General features: G+C 54.0%; 2 protein-coding genes across 2 annotated transcripts; both read right to left on the bottom strand.

Annotated features, from left to right (window-relative positions):
* Positions 1 to 720: 720 nt before the first annotated feature.
* Positions 721 to 8,538, bottom strand: LOC135974683 (GRB10-interacting GYF protein 2-like). Its single transcript, XM_065563116.1, has 2 exons — positions 7,961 to 8,538; positions 721 to 4,001 (listed from the first exon to the last, which is right to left on the bottom strand). The coding sequence occupies exons 1-2, from the start codon at positions 8,448 to 8,450 to the stop codon at positions 3,481 to 3,483; spliced, it is 1,011 nt and encodes a 336-aa protein (XP_065419188.1). The 5' UTR covers positions 8,451 to 8,538; the 3' UTR covers positions 721 to 3,480.
* A 1,765-nt stretch (positions 8,539 to 10,303) lies between these two features.
* On the bottom strand, positions 10,304 to 15,932 carry LOC135974682 (uncharacterized). Its single transcript, XM_065563115.1, has 2 exons — positions 15,845 to 15,932; positions 10,304 to 13,553 (listed from the first exon to the last, which is right to left on the bottom strand). The coding sequence occupies exon 2, from the start codon at positions 13,535 to 13,537 to the stop codon at positions 11,450 to 11,452; it is 2,088 nt and encodes a 695-aa protein (XP_065419187.1). The 5' UTR covers positions 13,538 to 13,553; positions 15,845 to 15,932; the 3' UTR covers positions 10,304 to 11,449.
* Between the last annotated feature and the right edge of the window lie 5,353 nt (positions 15,933 to 21,285).

Raw genomic sequence — 21,285 nt, 5'->3', positions numbered from 1 at the left:
CCTCTGAGCATCCCCTCCCGGAGCAGGTAGGAATGTTATCGGAGTCACTATTAGTCATAGTAGTTATTATTATGTACATGTAACAACCACAGCTCTGGGTGTGTGGGAGTGTTACACAAACACACACACCAGATACCATGTCCCAGTTAGACTGCCCCAGTGCACCCACCAAAACCCTTTTTGGGCCTCCAGGCCTTGTCCTATAGGGAACCTCACCTGTGACTCCACTCTCTGTCCCTGTTCCTCAGCCCCTCTCTAGCTGGCTCTGGAGAGACCCTCACTTAGCCCTGGAGTGGGTCTGCAGCCCCTTTCCATCCATCCTCTTTGCCCTACACCAGCCCCCTACCCAGGCTCACTGGCATCCCAAGGACTAGCTGGGACCCCGAGGCTGAACTTGCATCCTCAAACCTAGCTATGTTCATGGCCTTAAATTCTTACTGCTTTTAAACTTGCAAATCATGTACAATAGGCCCCTCTGCTGTCTGAAATTCTGAATTACCGTCTATTGCGTGTCTCGGCTATTCTTGGTGCAGTATCTCATTACAAAATAATACGTCTGTGGCCTCATTTTCTGGACAGATCCCTCTCCTGCCAAGGGCGATGCTGAACAGGGCTCGTAGTGCATCACAACATGGATCCCAGAGCCTGATCACGGGAATAAGAGAAAATAGAGCTCCCCATTTATAGACAAAAATGCCCGAAGGTCAGGGGGCTCCGTTATTGTCATTAAAACAGCCTTTATTTTGCAGTAAAAAGAGTTTAAACTCATTAATAGCCGTGTCCCATGCATCTTGGGAAGCAAATCCACCCCACACCAGTAAAATGCTCTAAAGCGCTGGAGGACGTGTAACAGATGCAGGTGGGGTGCACAGCAATACATTTATTATCAAGGGAAGAAAACAGCCTTAGGAAAAGCCCCCCTAGAACTTGAGCTTTCCAACTTCCTCGCATTAACGGGTTTGAGTTCCCAGGCTTAACACTGCACCGAGATCCTTTGGGCATTAGCAAGACTTGCAAGATGACCTCTCGAGGTCCCTTCCAGTCCTATAATCTATGAATAAGCAGATGCTCTGTGCCAGTGCTAGGCATAAGCAGACTAAGCAAGTGCTTAGGGCCTGAGCAGGTCAAGGGGGCCCCCCCATTTGCTTTTTATTAATTAATATTATTATTATTTTCATAAGAACAAGTGTTGTGAGGGGGACCCAAAAATATTCCTGCTTAGTGCCCCAAAGAGCTAGCACTGCCTCTGAGATGCAGATCTACACAGACGCCCCCGTGTGCCTCCAACGGGGCAAGTTTCATACATTCCACCCCCCCTTGCTGAGATTGAGAAATGTAGCTGGGCTCCAGAAAGCTTCTGTCAAGCTTTGGGGGCTCTGGTCCCATAACAACGCCAGGTCAAGAGTGCCCAGCCTACAAGTTGAACAACTCACAGCTGCAGGGCGGGATTGGACATCAAGACTAATAAGAACGGTTCTGCAGAGCAAATCTTGCCCTCGTTGACCCCATGCAGCCCACATCCCCTCCCTATCTGATCTCCAGTAATACCTGCCCCATCCCCTGATAACTCCTGTGTAGTCCCCATCCCTGCCCCACCCTGGCTTACTCTTGTCCTTGCCCCCAGTGACCCCCTCACTCCAATTCACTAGACCCCACTCCTCTCCCAGAGCTGGGAATGGGACCTACGAGTCCTAGCTCTCAAGCCCCCCTGCTCTAATCGCTAGACCCCACTTCTCTCCCAAAGCTGAGGAGAGAACCCAGAAGTCCTGGCTCCCAGCTCCCTTCCTCTAACCACTAGATCAGAAAAATTAAACACCTAATACTGAGTACAGGGCTATGTCAAATACTTCCCAGCAAATGGTTAAAACAATCATTAATATACAAGATTCAGATATTTCTTTACGACTTTGAGGCAAGAAAATTCATCTAGCCTTGCTTTTTCCAGATTGAAATACCAAGGGTAAGGGACAAATGTTCAGAAAAGGAGACCCAAAATCTATGGGGGGAAACGTACAATTTGTGTTCCCAATTTCCACAATTGTGAGTGGTTTGTCATTTGATTGGCCATAAATGCACAGAATTGACCAATTCTAGGGCTGGCTGAACTGTCAAACAAGGTTTTGTTCTGCTAGGTTTGAAAACAAACTGACTTTTAAAAACTTATGTTCTGCTGAGATTTTTTTCCTTCTGGTTAATTCCGTCCTTTTTTAAAACAAATTTCAAAAGAGAAAAAGGTTTTTTAGGGCGGGAAATCCAAAATAAGCAATGGCAGGAAGCTCCCAAATGACAAACAAACAAAATCACCAATATGATTTTTTTGTTTGTTTCAAAAACATTTTGGAGAAAAATCCCAACATTTTTGCCAAAAACTTTCCTTTTTCTTCTCCGGAAAGTGGCCATGTTTTGTTGGAAAACATTTTTCCAAACCAGAACTGGTTCCCAGGTTTACACTTTGTGCCTAATTGACTTACACCGTCTACACCGGTGTCTACACCGCAGAGCCTGTCAGTCTAGCTTGTCCGGCAGGGTTCCTTCGTGTAGACGCAGCTTACGCCGACACCAGGAGCTTTTTGGACAGCACAGCAAATGCCACCTCCCGAAAAGACATTAAGGAACCCGTCAGATGCGCTCCTCTCTCGACACCCCCATGTCTACATTGGGGGTTTTACCAGCACAGTCATGGCGCTGGGGCTGTGTTGTTTTCACACCCTGACCAACACAGCAATAGCCAGAGAAGTTTTAATCATAGCTCAAGCTTCACACCAGTCACTCCTCAACCAGAATAAAGCGTATCCACATGGGGGTCGCAATGGTTTTACTCCACCATGTAAAAACAATTTAGGTCTTGTCTACACGAGGAAGTTGTACTGCTTTAGCTCATCCCGTCTAGCTATCCCACTCCAGTGTGGAGGCAGCTATATTGGCATGTTGGTTCCTATACCACTACAGCTATTCCCACAGGGGAAGGAGAATAAGCTAGACTAATATAAGGCCCATTTACACCAGTATAACTGTTTGCACAGAGGGGGCTGTGCCGGTTTCCCTGCATTGGTTAAAATGGCACAGCCCTAGGTGGCATTGCTACCTGGCCGGTTTTCCTCCTGCTGGTTGCCATGCGCCAGGGGTGTTTTCACTTATAACCCGCGTGGCCGCGCAGGGATCTTGTGAGGACCACACCAGGTCACGTGGCAGAGAAGGGACAGGGACGTGTGGCTTGCCAGCAGGGAGGGTAAAGAGTGGTTACAGGGGTGGGAGAATGGGGGTCCAAGGCCTGGGGGTGCCTGAGAGAGGAAGAAGAGGGTAAGGCTGGTAGGGGTGAGGGGCAATGGCTGGGTTTGTTTGCTTTTTTGCCTCTCAGAGGTGGCGACTCTACCTAACTAGCATTGTTAGCCCAGTACAATGCTCAAGCGTAGATGGAAACCCATGCGCTCGCCATAGCCTGGCCATGGGCCTGGGACTTCGGCTTTTGAAATCGTGGCCCTAATAGTCAATTGCTGCTGCCTCGGTGTCTGCCAGGGCTCTGAGCCTGTGACCGCCCGACTTTAACTTCTCAATGAGGCCCTGGAGTTCCCCCGCGGCCAGGAATCTCGTGCCAGCCTCACCTCCCGGGTTCATTGTGGGTAGCATGTGCTGGACGACCTCTCCGAGGATGTTGGCTAGCTCCTCGTAGATCAGCAGGTCCTCGGTGAGCCTCTTGGCCACGCAGACCTTCCCTGCTAGCCCATTCATGAAGGTAACACATTTCCTCAGCCCGTTCTGCAGGGTGATGATCTCCCCCTGTAGCACGGCCAACGCCTGTCGCTCCGCGTCGATCTGAGCCAGTCGCTCCTTGTTGGCTGCGATCTCAGCCTCCGCCTGCCGCTCCTGCTCCTCGTACCTGAAGACTTCAGCTGAGTACCTGGACACTTCGTTTGTGTGTCGATTAACGGCATCCTGGGCCTCGCGTGCGGCTTTCTCAGCGGCATCCAAAGCTACCTGCCCACAGCCAACCAAGACGGAGCCTGGTGAAACCGAATATAATTAGTTATGGGATACTGATTATTACTGGTATTAAACTATTGCTTGGAGGCCCTGACAGAGAACCCATCACGCCAGGCCCTGCACACACTGCCCCCTCACCCCCCCAGCAGAGATCGGGTCTGCCCATCACGCCAGGCCCTGCACAGACACCTCCCGACCAAGTCGGGAGCCCTGTCCACCGGGGCTGCGCAGATACCCCGCCCCCCAACAGAGCTCAGGACCCCTATCATGCCAGGTGCTGCATGGACCCCACAACAAAGATCGGGGCCAAGTGCTGCATATGTGGAGGGGGGGTCCCCTTCCCTTGCTGTGGGGTGCAGACCCCTCCAACAGGCTGTGGGGAGGCAGACATTAACCCAGGACTCACCCCCCCAGCCACTCGCAGTCCCACGGCCCCTCCCAGCAGCCCCAGCCCGGGGCCTCCTTCCCTTTGGGCTCTGATGCTCCTAACACACAGCCTGGTGCTTGTGCCCTAACCAGTGACTAATGCAGCCCCTAGGGTTACCATACGTCCGGATTTTCCCGGACATGTCTGGCTTTTGGGGGCTCAAATCCCTGTCCGGGGGGAAATCCCCAAAAGCCGGGCATGTCCGGGAAAATTGGGAGGGAGGGAGGGCTCGGTGGTGCTCGGCCGGGGCCTCTTTGGCTGGGGTCGGCGGTGCGGGGCCGGGGGCATGGTGCCGGGCCGGGAGCGCGGTGCCGGGCTGGGGTCCAGGAGCCGGGCGCGCGGTGCCGGGCCGGGAACCAGGGGCGCGGTGCCAGGCCGGGAACCAGGGGCGCGGTGCCGGGGTCGCAGTGCCGGGCCGGGGTCCGGGCCGGGAGCCGGTCCGGGGTCGCGGGGCTGGGAGCCGGTCCGGGGTCGCCGGGCCAGGCCGGGAGCCGGGGTCGCCGGGCCGGGAGCCGGGGGCGCGGTGCCGGGGGCCGGGGGCGCGGGACCGGGCCGGGGTCCAGAGTCGCGGAGCCGGGCCGGGAGCCGGGGTCGCGGGGCCGGGCCGCCGGGGGGTCGCTGGGCCGCCGGGGGGTGCGCCGGCAGTGCTGGGCGGGCCGGGGACCGGCGGTGCTGGGCGGGCCGGGGGTGCTCGGCCGGGGGCCCAGGGGCCGGCAGTGCTGGGCGGGCTGGGGCCGGCACCCCAGGGCCCGAGCCGACCCAGGCTGGAGCCGCCGGGGGAGCCAGCCTGGGCCGCGCCTCCTCCCCCCACACCCCTCCTTACCTGCTTCAGGCTTCCCGCGAATCAAATGTTCGCGGGAAGCAGAGGAGGGGGCGGAGACTTTGGGGAAGGGGCGGAGTTGGGGCTGGGGGCGGGGCCGGGGCCCCGTGGAGTGTCTTCCATTTGGAGGCATAAAATATGGTAACCCTAGCAGCCCCTTCCCCCCCAGCCACCAGAGGAGGGGGCAGCATGGCCAGGTATCCAGACAGAGCCCTGTGGGGCATCTCCTGTGTGCTCCCCCTGGCAGGGCACCGGGGCAGGGCGGCTTCCACAGCCCGGCTGTTGCTATGGGCAGTGGAGGGCACCATACCCAGACCCCGAACGGGATCAAGGCCCCGTTGGACCACTGCTGCCCAGATGCTAGGCCAAGGTGCTGATGGGCTGGGATTTGAGAGAACCAGGGTCTATTCACAGCTCTGCCAGGGCCCTGCTCGGTCACCATGGGCCAGTCACTGTCCCGCTCGGTACCTCAGTTTCCCCACCTGTACAACATGGACAATGACACCCCCCTCCTTTGTGAAACACTTTGAGCTCTGCGACGGGAAAGCGCTAGATAAGATCCAGGGATGATTAGGATTAAACAAGGCCCAAGGTTTTACTTTGCTGACTACACAGCAAGAAATTATTTAAAATCACGTGGTTCTTAAGTATGCGATGAATGTGTGGTCATGGGACCTTTCTATTCCTGGAACCCATCCATTCCCATACACACACCCCCCTCCATCCCCACACACCCCCATCCATTCCTCAATTTCCATACAAAACATCCATCTATCCATCTCCACACACACCCCTCTCCATCTTTTCATCCTCATACACCCCTCTCTCCATCTATCGATCTAGCCCCACACACCTCTCTCTCCATCCGTCCATCAATTCCCACACACTCCCCCCATCCATCCATCCTTCTCTCCATCCATCCATCCTCATACACCCCCTCTCCATCCATCCATCCCCCCACAACCATCTCTGCATCCATCCATCCCCACACACACCCCTCTCCATCCTTTCATCCTCATACACCTCTCTCTCCATCTGTCCATCAATTCCCACACACTCCCCCATAGAATCATAGAATATCAGGGTTGGAAGCGACCTCAGGAGGTCATCTAGTCCAACCCCCTGCTCAAAGCAGGACTAATTCCCAACTAAATCATCCCAGCCAGGCCTTTGTCAAGCCTGACCTTAAAAACCTCTAAGGAAGGAGATTCCACCACCTCCCTAGGTAACCCATTCCAGTGCTTCACCGCCCTCCTAGTGAAAAAGTTTTTCCTAATATCCAACCTAAACCTCCCCCACTGCAACTTGAGACCATTACTCATTGTTCTGTCATCTGGTACCACTGAGAACAGTCTAGATCCATCCTCTTTGGAACCCCCTTTTAGGTAGTTGAAAGCAGCTATCAAATCCCCCTCATTCTTCTCTTCTGCAGACTAAACAATCCCAGTTCCCTCAGCCTCTCCTCATAAGTCATGTGTTCCAGTCCCTAATCATTTTTGTTGCCCTCCACTGGACTCTTTCCAATTTTTCCACATCCTTCTTGTAGTGTGGGGCCCAAAACTGGACACAGTACTCCAGATGAGGCCTCACCAATGCCGAATAGAGGGGAACGATCATGTCCCTCGATCTGCTGGCAATGCCCCTACTTATACAGACAAAAATGCCGTTAGCCTTCTTGGCAACAAGGGCACACTTTCGACTCATATCCAGCTTCTCATCCACTGTAACCCCTAGGTCCTTTTCTCCAGAACTGCTGCCTAGCCACTCAGTCCCTAGTCTGTAGCAGTGCATGGGATTCTTCCGTCCTAAGTGCAGGACTCTGCACTTGTCCTTGTTGAACCTCATCAGGTTTCTTTTGGCCAATTCTCTAATTTGTCTAGGTCCCTCTGTATCCTATCCCTACCCTCTAGTGTATCTACCACTCCTCCCAGTTTAGTGTCATCTGCCATCCATCCATCCCGCTCTCCATCTAACCATCCCCACACACCCTTTCTCCATCCATTCTTCCATCCAGCCACATACACACCCTCCATCCATACATCTATTCCCCCACACCCGTCTCTGCATACATCCATCCCAATACACCTCCCCCATCCATCCATCCCCATTCACCCCCTCTCGCTCCATGCATCTACATACACCGCACTCCATCCATCCCCATACAGCCCCATCTCTCCAAGCCCATACACATCCTCTATCCATCCATCCATCTACTCGCTTGGAGGCCTCTTTGCGTCCCCTCCCCGCAATGTAGGATCCACCCAGCTGGCTGGTGGATAAGATCCCCTTCTACCACATACAAAACATTCGGCCTGAGCCGTGAAATGAGCCATCTCTGGAGAAGAGGGAATTTTGCTCTCGGTGTCCTGATCAGTCCTTAGCATTTCTGCTGAAACTGCAAGCCAGAGGGGAAAGGCCCCATGCCCCATTCCCTGCACCTCTGAGCCAGCCATTCCCCCTCCCTGAGGCTGGATTGGAGCCAGCATGCCCTAGAGGGGATAGACCCCCATCCCATTCACCAGCCCTCTTATGCTTGCCAGTCTGTGGCTGGTTCTCCATGCTCAGTAGAGACTGGAAGAGTGAGAACTACTGGAAATGAGATTAAGTGGACCCATCCTATCGCGCCAGTGGATGGACGGACTCTCCAAGTCCTAAATCCCTGGTAGCAACTGCAAAGTGTGTGCGATAAGGCGCCATGAGGCTGTAACGTACAAACAGCACAAGCCACTCACCAGCAATTGTCCCCAGGAGAGGAATAAACATCAGCCCGATACCGATATCTCGTTGCAGTCGGTTGCGCTCTGCTTCCTCTCGTTGTCTCTGCAGCTCGGCCTGCATTTCTCCAAGGTGTCCCTTGGCCCTTTCCAGCATCTCTCTGGTCTCTCTTTCCGACCTGCGGCAGGAGTCCAGCTGGATCCTTAAGCGCTCGAGGTTCCCTTTCTTCTCCTCTTGCTCGTCCTGCAGGCTTTTCTTCTTCGCTACTAGCTCCTCGGTTGTGGCATCTACCGTCTTCAGCTGCCTTCCCAGCTCCTCTTCTGCTGCTGACATCTCTCGGGAAGCTGCCTCGATTCGTTCCCGGATTTTCCCATGTGCATCCGGATCTGCCTCGGCTTCTAGTAGGTGTTGGGTGAAACACACCAGCTCCCTCATCCCTGCCTCAAAACGGTCCCGGACGACCAGCTTATAACCCTCATCTCGTCCAGAGCAAGTCGAAAGCGCCATGGGGAGCTGCCACGAGATGATCCCCTGCCTGCAAGAACAAAATAACTCTGAGCATCACAGACAGATGTTGGGTCCAGTTGTTAGCAGAGGACAGCTGTTATCCAACCTGTGCATTGTTACACCTGGGCAAGTACAGAACAACTCAACTGGTGCAGCAGGGTCACTCCAGATTCACACTGGGTCATTGAGATCAGAATCCAGCCATGACTCCATTGAGGGCAGGAGGATCACTCTGGATTCACACTGGGTCACAGATCAGAATCTGGCCCTTTATCGTTATTTGATTCCTCACAAATAGAAAAGCTCTGTGGCCTCTTCAGGTCCATAGGATCTTCTACTAGACAGACTGATTCCTTCCTTGCATTGCAAGGACACATCTACCCTTTCCCCGGAGGTTCTGAAATTCAAGGCGCATCAGCTCCAATAAGCACCATCACGTCTGTAATGTAAACGTTTTTAATAGGAAAGAGCCTCACGTAACCACAGAACAAATGAGGGGGGCGGGTGGTGGAACCAGGGAGCAGGTCTGGGGCTGTACTGATGTAAGGGGCAGATGCGAGGGCTGGGAGCTGGCAATTAACTGATGTGGCAGCTTCCACAACCTCTGCAGTTAGGCATAGGTCAGCGAACCGGCTGATGGTGCCATTGGGATCTTCCAGCATAACCGCACCCCAGCTCCGCTCTGCCCATCGCCCCAGGAGAGGGGAACATGCTAACACCCTGAATGACGGGTCTGCCAGTGAGAAAGGAACGCAGTAGGAATGGTGGGGGAAAGGAAGTAAATGAGCCCCTGGCGTAGGTGGCAAAGGGGGCATACAGATGCCATGATGAGGGGGGAATGAGGGACTCTGGGATTGGAGCAAAGAAGGCACACCGAGCCCCTGGCATAAGGACTCCTAGGGGAATTCTGTGCCAAACAATTAAAAATTCTGTGCACATTTTAAAATTCTGCACAGATCTGCATATTTTATCAGACAAAGTAATAGTATAATCACACCAGTTTCAATTATTTTGGTAATTCATTTCAACACACCTGTCAGCAAGTCTGTCTGTAACAATCCAAACAACAAAGAAGATTCCCCCAGGAGAAGAGAGTTAAAAAAAACCCTATGACAACCCAGTTCCTGTTTCTCTGTTATGCTTTTGTTGGGCACCTCAGTCTGGGTGCATCATGCGTGGCAGCTGGGCACATCTTGGGGGAAAATGCTGCCCCTCCAATCTATTAGTCGATTCTTGTTTTTGCATCCTGTCCCCATAGCGTTACCATATAGAGGTTCCCAAATAGAGGACAATGCAGGAGGTATGGGGAGGTAGAGAGGGGGTACAGTTAGGGGGCACTGGAGGGGAGTATTTGGGGGGTGTTGAAGGGTGTGTATTTGGGGGATACTGGAGGGGTATTTGGGGGGTTGCTGGAGGAGGCTGCGTCAGGCCTCCCTCTGCCCAGACACCCACACCCCATCCCCTCCAAGCCCAAGGATCCCGAGGCAGACACAGCCTGATGCTGGTCACACCGGGGTGGATGGAGGTTCCTGTGGTGATTTCAGTGCTGGGCTGTGCAGAGCTGATCTTGCCCAAGGCTCCATACCCACTGGGCTGGACACTCTGCTTACTGCGGGACACGCCGCCTCCTTCCTTCAGGGCATGCTGGGAACAGCAGCTGCCGGGAACCCTCCAGCTCCCCCTCCGCTCCACTGTGTCCTCTATTTGTGGGCAGCCAGACTCTGCTGAGTCCAGCAGCCCCTAATGGCGGCCAGGAGCTCTGCAGCACCAATTCTGCAGGGAACAATGAAATTCTGCACAGAACATTAATTCTGCATTCCTCTACTAAATAACAACAATGACAGGCTTCTTAATGCTAGTAAATGCCAGAGGCTTTATTGAAAACGCTCAGTGCTGCGGCACTGCAAAGCAGGAAATCCAAGGACCAACTGGGCAGCTCACACTTGATGGTTGGTTCCGTGCCAGGTGTGTGTAGTGCACCACCATTTGGCTGAATCCCCCCATGCGCCTCAGGGGAACTACTCAGCGTAAGTGAGGCAGCTAGGTCAGCTTCTGATTTCCTTCCAACTGTCAGGTGGAACCCTGGGCCAGTCGAAATCAAAGGGAGTTTCGCCTCAACGTTAGTGGGCACAAGATGGTCCCTTTTTAGGCCAGACCCCTGCAGGCCAGGTTTCTGAAAGGATTTAAGTACCTAACAGTGCAGATGGGAACCTAGTGGGACGCTCAAAAGTGCCAAAGCTGGTTAGGTGCCTAACTCCCCTTGCAATCCACTAGGTGCCTAATTCCCCTCACAATCCAATTTAAAATCCCACCAGGTGCCGATCTGCACTGTTATGTGACTAAGTACCTTGAACACCTGGCCCTGTGAGTCCAGCAAGTGCTATGGCCCCATCTTGCAGATGTGAGGCCCAGAGAGTGGTGAAGTGACTTGCCCTTCAGCTAACAAAGTGAGACACAGGAAAGACTGACTCCCAGTCCCCTCCAACCCTCTCTGTCATTGCAAATTTCTCCTGTGTTATTGAAGGTGGAGTTTGCTCTCCAGCACAAGTAGCGGGAGCTCTGTCGCTTGTGATGTTTCTAAAAATCTATAAATCCTGCTTCATAGAGAATGGGCATTTTCCTCATCTCCCCCCTCCATGAATCTCTCTGTAGGTTCTTATCAGGGCCAACTACTACCTAAGTGTCTCATCTCCCCAACTACCCCATGGCTGAGATGCGGTAACAATACATCCCTATCTTACAGATGGGAAGCCCAAGCACAGAGAAATAGGGTGACTTGCCCAGGGTCACAATGGACAGCATGTGGCAGAGTAAAGACTAGAACCAGCGTCTGCCGTGTCCTTGCACAGCACCTTGACTGCAACGCTGGCCTTTCTCAAGCTTGGGTCTTGCAAAGCAAAGGTCATATTTGGAGCGAAGTGAGGTGGGGCTATAATTGGTTGATTATAGAGACTGCCCGTAGCGTGAGCCAGTAGCTAGGACCCCACCAATGCATCCATCTACTCAAACAGATCTTCTTCCTCCACAGTCAGCTCCTTCATCCCCTGTTTCACCGCTCCCTCAATTGCCTTCTGCTCTTCCACGCTCACGGGGGGTAGCACGGCCTTCAGCTCTCTGTCGATCGTCTCCACCCTGGCCTCGACACTCCTATCAAACTCCTTTTTCTTCTCGATCACCATGTCGTAGATGGCTTGGCGGGCCTCTTTGCAACCTTTCTGTAATGCCTCCCGCTCTGACTTGAAGTTTGGATCAGAAGTTTCCATGGCAATCAGTCGCCCCAGGCTGCTCACTCGATCCATCAGGTATTTATTGGACACTTCAGTGTAGGTCTCGGAGATCATGTGCACCAGGTGGGCCACGTTGGAAGCATTGAACGCCTGGGTGTAGATGGTGTCTATCACGAAGGATTTGGAGGAATAATTTTCAATTTTCTGTACGTCCGAGACAGAGCTCACAAATTCCTTGATGTCCCGACTGAGGCAGGAGTCAATCAGGCTGGAGATCATCTGGAAGAACCTCACCATCTTCTCCCACTGCTCCTTCACGCTCCCCAAGGCCTCCAGCCCTTTGATCAGCATCTTCCTGGCTGCCTCAAAATCTACATCTTGCACCTTGCATTTCTCCATAGTGCACATGATCTCCATCAGCTCATCATTCTGCCTCTTGAAGTTCTCAAAGCTCCTCTGATACTCATCCTGGGTCGACTTCAGCATCTCCCGGCTCTGTTCGACCTTCAAATGTGCATTTTGCAGGGCACCGGATCCTCCCGTTGAGTCTTGCTGACATTTTGCCACGTTTGGCGGCTTGGCGGTGAAGGCAGGAGATCCCACTGAGGATTTACTGTAAGAATCAAATTCTGATGCTCTTTGGTATAAGCGTTTGATCTCGTCAATGAGAGACTTTTCTTCTTCCATTCCTTTGTTTTCGGACAAGGCCATCTTTTCCAGCTGTTCACAGATATAGAGGCCAGATGCGCAGATCTCTTGAGCTTGATTTTTTGGCTCACACATATTCTCTCCGTCTATGCTGCTCTTCGTCTTTAGGAAATTGTCTTTCAGCCAGTTGGTGTTAACTTCCTGAGTTTTCTCATTGATGACTTCCTTCATGTTGAGGCCATTTTGCTCATTGATTAGCTCTTTGAGCTTCGTTGCAAAAGTCAGTAGAGTTCCTGACTTTGCAAAAATGCTGAGTGCCGGTATTATGTTTCCATGGTCAAATTGCTCTGGGTCATCTGCTGCACTGCCTTCCATTTTCCCAGCTTGCATCTTGTCAAGTTTTCTCCTGGACATGCTTGTAGCCCCAGTGATGGTATTGGTCATTACATTTGTAATACTCTCCACAAAAGCCATGCCTACAGCATCCCACCCTGTGGGGATGGCTTTCATGGCTTCATTGTACTGCTTAAAGGATTCATCGACCTGCTGCTTCATCTGGTTGTGATACTGCTCAGCCAGCTTCTGTGCCTCCTGGGCCGCTTTCTCCTTGATCTGTGCTTGCTGCAGCGCTATCTGGATGTCTTTCAGCTCATCCTCATAACTTTTCTTGGCATTCAAACAGGCCTCCATCAGCTCCTGGATCAGGTAGATGACATCTGAATACTTGTCCTTCACCCCCTGCGCTAAGTCTTTGCAGTCGTCTGCCACGGCCTTCATGTTCTTTAGGTGCGTCGGCAGCATGGCATTCACCGTCTCCATGTCCTGGAACAGAATTTTAACAATCGCCTTCATCCGTCCTGGGACACTCATGGAGAGGAGTCTGATCTGGTCCATATTGACATGTGCGGTGTTGAAGGCCGCCCAGCCTTGGTTACTGACTTGACACAAGCAGGCCCTGAAGGATTCTGGGTATTTGATGTGCTTGAAGCCGCCCTGAGGGGGGTTCTTATTGATGGAGAAGTCACCCTGTCCCGCTGAAATGAAAACTAGTTGCCCCAGGATGGCGATGGAGATGGGGGCTGGCATGAGGAACTCCTCCCAGTTGGCATAGGACTTCATCCTCAACTCCGTCTCCTTCCGCACATCCTTGGCTTTGCTGACACTCAACTCAGCTTTAACCAGTGCCTGGGACTTTTTGTCTTCATCTGCCATTGTGCAGCCAGTAACCCTGAAAATATTATTAATTATTATTAAATGTGTATTTTAGAGTAGCACCCAATTAGGATAAAGGCTCCATTGTGCTGGGTGTGGGACAAAGACCTGGGAAGATGTGATCCCTTCCCTACTAAGAAACATGTACTAGTGGGTTAGTGCGGGGGGGGGAGGGGAAGTCACGACTCCTGGGTTCTCCCCCCAGCTCTGGGAGGGGAGTGGAGTCTAAGGTGTTAGCATGGGGGTGGGCTGGGACTTAGAATCCTGGGTTCTATCTGTACAATGGGGCTAATAATCCTGCCTTTCTTTCTCTCTTAGGTATGTCTCTGACCCACTTTACAGCAGTATCTAAGCACCTCACAATCTCTTATGTTTTACTCTCCCACCCCTCAGGGAGGCAGGGCAGACCTGTCATCCTCATAGCAGGGATGGGAACGGAGGCACAGAAAAACTAAGCACCAGATGTTCAAAGGTGTCTAGGCACCTAACTCCCACTTAAGTCAATGGGAGTTAGACACCTTGAAAAACCTGGCCCCAAGTCAGAACTGAATGTGGGTCTCGTCTAAAATTAGCTGCCTAACCACTGGTCCAACTGCCTTCCTCTGCTATTGTCAAGTTAGATCCTAATCTCAGCTGGGGCAGGGACTGTCTCTCGCTGTGTGTCTGGGCAGCACCCGGCACAACGGGGCCTGATCTCAGGTGGGGCAGGGACTGTCTCTCGCTGTGTGTCTGGGCAGCGCCCAGCACAACGGGGCCCTGATCTCAGCTGGGGCAGGGACTGTCTCTCGCTGTGTGTCTGGGCAGCGCCCGGCACCATGGGGCCCTGATCTCAGCTGGGGCAGGGACGGTCTCTCGCTGTGGGTCTGTGCTGTGCCCAGTCCAAAGGGGTCCCAATCCCCGTTGGGGCCCATAGGCGCTCCTGTAATACTAACAGTTAATACTACTAAGGAATTCATGTGCTGAATGCAGTAGGCAGAAAGGGCTGCACGGAGGACTTGTCCGACTAGATCAGCTCTGGGAATATCGTCTGCATAGCATACGGTCTCCTCTCTGACAGCAGCCACCATCACCTGCTTCAGAGGATGGTGTCAGAACTAGGCAATAGGACACGGTGGATAATCTCCCCGCATGGAACGTTCCCTCCTGACTTGCAGTAGCTGATGGTTGGTTTTCACTCTGAAGCAGGAAGGTTAGAGCCTCACCAGATCCTGAGGGTTTATTTCTTAATCCTCACTATTCTAATTCGTGGCTGGACTCATTCTCCATTGCAAGTGTCTGAGCCTTCTTTTTAATCTTCCAGAGCGGTTGGGTGCAAGCTTGTCTTGTGGCAAGGAGTTCCACCGGCCAAGTGTGCCTTGTGGGATCAGTCAAGTTGTTGCCTTTCAGTTTCTTTGAACGTACGTTTTATGCACTTACCCTCAAGTACATTTGCCTTCTTTTTTCCATTTTTTTTTAAACTATACAGCTTGGTGCTACAGATTCAGGCTTGACATCCCAGGAGTTGTTTTCTTTAGAGACTGATACACCCCAAGTTTATGATCGGACCAGGACAGGTTCTTCTCCTCACCACACATCATTTACCCTCCTCCACACACACAAACACCTGTCTCCTGAGTGTAACTGGTGCAGCGACGCTGCCTAAGTCTGCAGAAAGCCTGAGCCGATTGCTCTGAGAAAGGAGACCTACCCCATGCATGTCAAGGGGGCGATAACTCCTATACCCAACATAGAAAACATGATGCATTTCACTGCCCATTAAAGCCCTGAGAAAAGGGGGTGTCGGACTATGACAATCACCACATCTCATTTTGTCAGGACAAGTGGTGGCATCTGGGGGATACCACTGCTTACTGGTCTTATCTCAGAGAGCGGAAGAATTTGTCCAGCCACCTAGCACTGACTACACAGAGACTTAGGTCAGTGTAACTACACTGGTGGGGAGTGGATTTTTCTGCTGATGGATGTTTTTAGTGCAGACCAGCCCCGGCTCGGTGGTGCTGGAGTCACTGAGCTCCCTGCTACTCTCCATTAAGGAGCAGGTTGGGCCGGGACGTGGGAGAAGCTGGACTACGAAGTGCTCAGAGTTGAGCCTGCTGGGATCCGGAGAGAGCCGGGTTATTCACAGCCCCGCTGGCCCCGATTGCTCTCTGATTTGCCCCCCGCTGGCCCCGATCGCTCTCTGATTTGCCGGGTGAGAATTTCACTAGGCCAGGGGCTTTTTGTTTGTTTCTTTAAAAAAAAAAAAAAAACCAACCAACCTCCCCCCTCCCGCCCAACCTGCCCACCAGGGGCAGAGAAAAGCCTTACCACGAACCGCCCAGCTGCGCCCGCTTGCTTCCTCCTGTCAGCGATGCTGGAAACCAGAGCCCGGTGCTGAGTGTAGACAGCAGTGACTGCGCCCGGCAGCTCCTCGGGGGGTCACTCAGCTCCGGGGGACCTGAGGTTTGCGTGGGATGTGTGAGATGTTGCCTTGTAAGGGGCTGGGGAAGTGCAGGGACTGGACCCATTGGCTTTCAGATTCTCACCCCCTCCCCCAGCTTAACCTTCCCCCCTTTCCCCCCCCCCCCCCATTACACTAGCAGGGGGCAGGATGTCAGAGATGTTGAGCTCACCGCATCCGCCAGGACTCCTGGACCCCTCCATGCCCCCCACAACCTCCCTGGGTGCCACCCTCCCGTACCTCCAGGGAACCCACTCCCCCTCTGTCAGGGGCTCTAATGCCCTCCCCCCCCGGCTGGGGCTCTGTGCCCCCATCCATTCCCCCCTTCCACCAGAGTCTCCTGTGCCCCACACTGCCTTATCCCCCCATGCCATTTCTCCCCATCAGGAGCTCTGAACACCCCCCACCCCATGACAGCCCCCCCCCCACTCTGGTTTCATTTCTGGCTCTGGCTCGGAGCTCAGTCACTGAGGGCGCCCACACGTTAAACTCAATTGGGATGATGAGCAAACAGCAACCCCAGCTCTACTCATGCTGGGAGGCGGTAATAGGGCCATGAACCCATCCTTCGCTCTACAGACCAGAAGCCGGGGTGCTCCGTGTGTCCCCCGCACTTCCCCCTTCGGATTGCCCCCCAAACCCACTAGGCTTCTGCCCAGCGACGCCTCGAACATTCCCTGAGAGCCTGGAGCCGATGGGCTGTGGTGTTTAAACATAGCACGGCCAGAGAGCGCAATGCTGGTGCTTCCCTAGCCCAGCCAAAACGGGGCAGAGCGGGGCTAGATTGAAACTCCTTTGGGAAGCACCCACCGGTATTCAATGACGTACGGGGCAGCTGGTGCTGCTTAAGGTTGGACTATTAAAATTGTAGTGCTATTACTTTAAATGCAATGGGGGGTTTCCTGCTCCTGCTGGCAGCCAACGGGGCTCTGTCGGGAAGCCTGAAATCTGAGACAGTCCCCCAAGAACCAGACTTGAACCAGGGGAGTTGAGCTGGGCCTCGCTGCCTTGGGGAGCAGCCTGTTTTCTCACTCCTGGTTTTGCTTCTTGTGTGTTATCTTGCTTCCAGGAAGAGTCTTGATGGGTTTAACCTAACTTGTGTGTGTGTGTGTGTGTGTATGTATGCGCACAGCCCACGAAACATAACACTTCGTAAAGAAACTTCTCCCATGTTTCTCCGCTGCATGACAGAGGCTCTCGCCCCCTTGAAATGGGAAGGCTGGACTTTTTTCAGCTTTGTTTTTAAACCAGCAAGCCCCGAGGAAAGGTTATTTTAAGGGCAGAAGTGTCTGGGGAGTCTCACGGATGTGAACAATCACACAGCAAAGCTAAAGCGTGTGAATGTGATGAGCAAAGCCACAAGTCATTTAGCAGAAATTACTTACCACTTATCACCATCCTCAGCACAGTCCTACTCCATAACCACATTGTTTGGAGATCACAGTAATGGAAAGTATGGTGAAGTTCTTCTTATGATCATGAACTGGACTCCTCTAACTATGACATTCACGTTCAAAAACGTCAATATGGAAAATAAAACGAAGCCATCAACCGCACCCCACCCCAGGCAGGAACCCATCCGGGGTATCATCAAACAGTTGCACCCCACACTCGTTAAGGACCCTACCTTGAAAGAAATCTTCTGCAAACCCCCTCTTCCGGCCTTCAAACAACCCCCAGTCTCACCAAGCTCGTCATCAAAACAAACTCCCCACAGACCAGGACCCATCCCTGGCTCTTATCTAGCACTTTCCCACTGCAGAGCTCAAAGTGCTTCACAAAGGAGGGGGGTGTCATTGTCCATGTTGTACAGATGGGGAAACTGAGGCACAGAGGGGTGCAGTGACTGACCCAAGGTGACCCAGGAGGGCCCTGGTAGAGCCGGGAATAGACCCTGGTTCTCTCAGGTCTCAGCCCATTTATTCCTGTTTAGCCCGTCAGCGCCTTGGCCTGGCGGCTGGACAACACCAGTGCAAAAGGGCCTCGATCCCGTCTGGGGTCTGCGTATCCCCCCACCCCCAGACACTGAGCAGAGCAGCAGCTGGGCTGTGGAAGCCACCCTGCCCTGGCCCCCTGCCCGGGGGAGTACACAGGAGACTCCCCCCAGGGCTCTGGCTGGATACCTGGCCATGCTGCTCCCTCCTCTGGGGTGGGGAAGGGGCTGCGTGGGTCACTGGAGAGGGAACAGATGCAAAACCTGCAGCCATAGCTCCACTGCTACAATGATCAACGCTCCCCCAATGCACCTTTCACGATCCACTGGTCCTACCCCTGCCTCTCAGGACACGTAGGTACCTCGCCTAGTGCGCTGAATGCCCCAACAGGCCCTATGCGCTCTCAAATGACAAAAAACACCCGCTCCCCTGTGGGTGAACACTTTTCACATGGTGATCACTCCATATCTGACCTCTCCATACTAGTCCTCAAAGGAAACCAGCACAACACTTTCCAAAGACGAGCCCCAGAGCTTAAATCCCTAACTGCCGGACACAAACTCCTGGCCTGAACAGAGACGCTGGTTTGCCGTCTCCTTACAACAATCTGGAGCCCGCTACCCCATTGTCCTAGGACTGCAGATGGTTTAATTGCCCACTTCATCTTGAAGGGTCTCTTGCAATGTGTGTTAACTCCTTATGCTAAACAATCTGCTCCCCCTTGGATTTCGCTGGGATGCTGGGAGGCCCTTTCCTAGCCCCGCAGATGAGCTTGCTGAGGCTCGAAAGCTTGGCTCACTCCCCAACAGCAGTTGGTCCAATAAAAGATATTCTTCGAGTTCTTGCTCATATCGATTCCAATTAGGTGTGCACGCACCACGTGCACGATCGTCGGAAGACTTTTACCCTAGTAACACTCGATGGGTCGGCTGAGGCACCCCCTGGAGTGGCGCCCTTATGGTGCTGGATATATGCCCCTGCAGACCCAGCGCCCCCTCAGTTCCTTCTTACCGCCCGTGATGGTCGTTGGAACTGTGGAGAGCGGCATAGCTGACCTCCACATCCCTAGCTCATGCCCAGGTCTCCGGGTTTCAAGCCTTGCTCGGCCTGTCTCAAGCCGATGCCCACAGGAGACCCCCACAACTCCTGCTTGAAGTGCCTCGGGGAAGCTCATCAACCCGATAAGTGCCGCATTTGTAAGGCCAAGCCTCGGACAAAAAAGGAGCGGGACTTTTGTTTAAAACAGCTCCTAATGGAAGCAGCACTTAGCCCGGTGCCCTGGGTACTGCCCGCGGATCAGGCACCGTCGGTCCGAAGCTCGCCTCTGACACCGGAACGACCCGGCACCAGCAAAGTCTCTCGGCACCGGACGTTTCTGGCACCGGTACAGACGCGGCACCGTTCACTATCTCCACGGCCCAAGAAGCAGCACAATCCATCTGCTGCTGCTCTGCAGTTGCAAGCATCACCTGGGGCCCCAGTGGAGCAGCGCACCGTGCCACACCGCACTGTGAAGGCGCCAACTCCGGCACCGTCGATTCCGGCACCACAAGCGCCCTTGAGTCCGGTGCATATAAGCTCCCCGGTGCACACCGTGGTTGAGCTTGGCCTGCCATCCACTCCGGAGACCTCCACCGCTTGCGACCTGATCGCACTAACTGAGCCTGGATCATCTCACCCTCCAGCACCGCCGGTGCAGACTGTTCCATCTATAGGGAAGCCAGCCTTCATGCGACCTCCATCGCAGAGTGAGACAGCTCGGCACCGATCTCGGTCTCGGTCCAGGTCGCGGTCTCGGCACCGATCCCCATCTCGGCGTCGGTCGTACTCACGGCGCCGCTCCGCCTCCCGAAGGTCTCCCTCTCGGTATGATCGGTACTGATCCAGCTCCCAGCACCGGTCCTGGCACCGATCATCTCGCAGCCGATCCCGGCACCATCCGCACTGTCGGTCCTCGTCGAGATCTAGATCAGCCTCCCGGCATCGTTATGACCGTCGGTCCCGATCCCGGTACCACTCGGGACCCTGGCGCCGGTCCCCAGCTCCCAGGCGCGGACTGACACAGCGTGACGGTTCAACGCAGCAGGCGTGTTCAGCACCACCTTGGCCTTCATGTCCAAATTCGACGTCATCCCAAGCGGCGAGTGGCTACCACATCCAGGGCCAAGACGCGGATGGCGCTAGCCAGGGGCCGGATGAAGGACAGGACCCTGACCAGGGACCCCCACAATGGTCCTTCTGGACTCCTTGGGCATACCACCAAGCCCAAAGTGTCCCCTCAGGCGCTTCTCGCTCGGCTCATTCGGAGCCTTGGGTGCCTGAGGCCACTGTGAGCCGTCCCCTCCCGATAGCCTCGGAGGCGACCGCCCTGCCACCTGAACAGGCTCATGCCCCTAGTGGGGTGGACCTAGGGCAACCAGATCCTCAACCAGACCTTCCCCAGGATCCACTAGTCCAGGGATTGTCCTCCTCATCCTCGCCTGAATAGGCCATGGCAGGCACGTCCTCCTCTGGCCCACCACCTATAGATCTTCGTGCACACCAGGAGCTGCTGCGTAGGGTGGCACAGAACATGAACCTACAGGTGGAGGAGGTGGTGGAAGTTGAGGATCCTGTGGTGGACATTTTAATCGGCCGATGCTCGCACACGTGTAGCCTTACCGTCCATTCAGACCATTCAGGCTAATGCCAATACGATCTGGCAGTCCCCGGCGTCTATCCCTCCCACGGCCAGAGGGGTGGAGAGGACATACATGGTGCTCTCTAAGGATTATGAATATTTGTATGTCCACCCCCAACCTTGCTCCCTCGTTGTACAGTCTGTAAACGAGAGGGAGAGACATGGCCAACAAGCGCCCACCCCGAAGTCCAAGGACGCGAGGCGCCTGGATTTGTTCGGGCACAAGATTTATTCTACAGGTGGTCTGCAGCTCAGGGTAGCTAAGGGTAGCTGTAGAGGGGCAACTTGGTCATCCGTGCATACCTTCGCTTCCCACTATGCCATAGTGCAGCAGTCCAGGGATGATGTGGCATTTGGCCCAGCGGTCCTTCACGCCGCGACATCTAACTCTGACCCCACCGCCTAGGTAAGGCTTGGGAGTCACCTAACTGGAATCGAGATGAGCAAGCACTCGAAGAAGAAAAGACGGTTACTCACCTTTGTCACTGTTGTTCTTCGAGAGGTGTTGCTCATATCCATTCCAAACCCGCCCTCCTTCCCCGCTGTTGGAGTAGCCGGCAAGAAGGAACTGAGGGGGCGCTGGGTCGGCAGAGGCATATATCTGGCGCCATAAGGGCGCCACTCCAGGGGGCGCCTCAGCCGACCCACCGGGTGTTGCTAGGGTAAAAATCTTCTGACGATCGTGCATGCGGCG

The sequence above is a fragment of the Chrysemys picta genome, chromosome 12 (assembly GCF_011386835.1).
Source record: "Chrysemys picta bellii isolate R12L10 chromosome 12, ASM1138683v2, whole genome shotgun sequence".
Lineage (NCBI taxonomy): Eukaryota > Metazoa > Chordata > Testudines > Emydidae > Chrysemys > Chrysemys picta.
The sequence above is the reverse complement of the archived record's forward strand: the minus strand, read 5'-3'. Positions and strand labels throughout refer to the sequence as shown.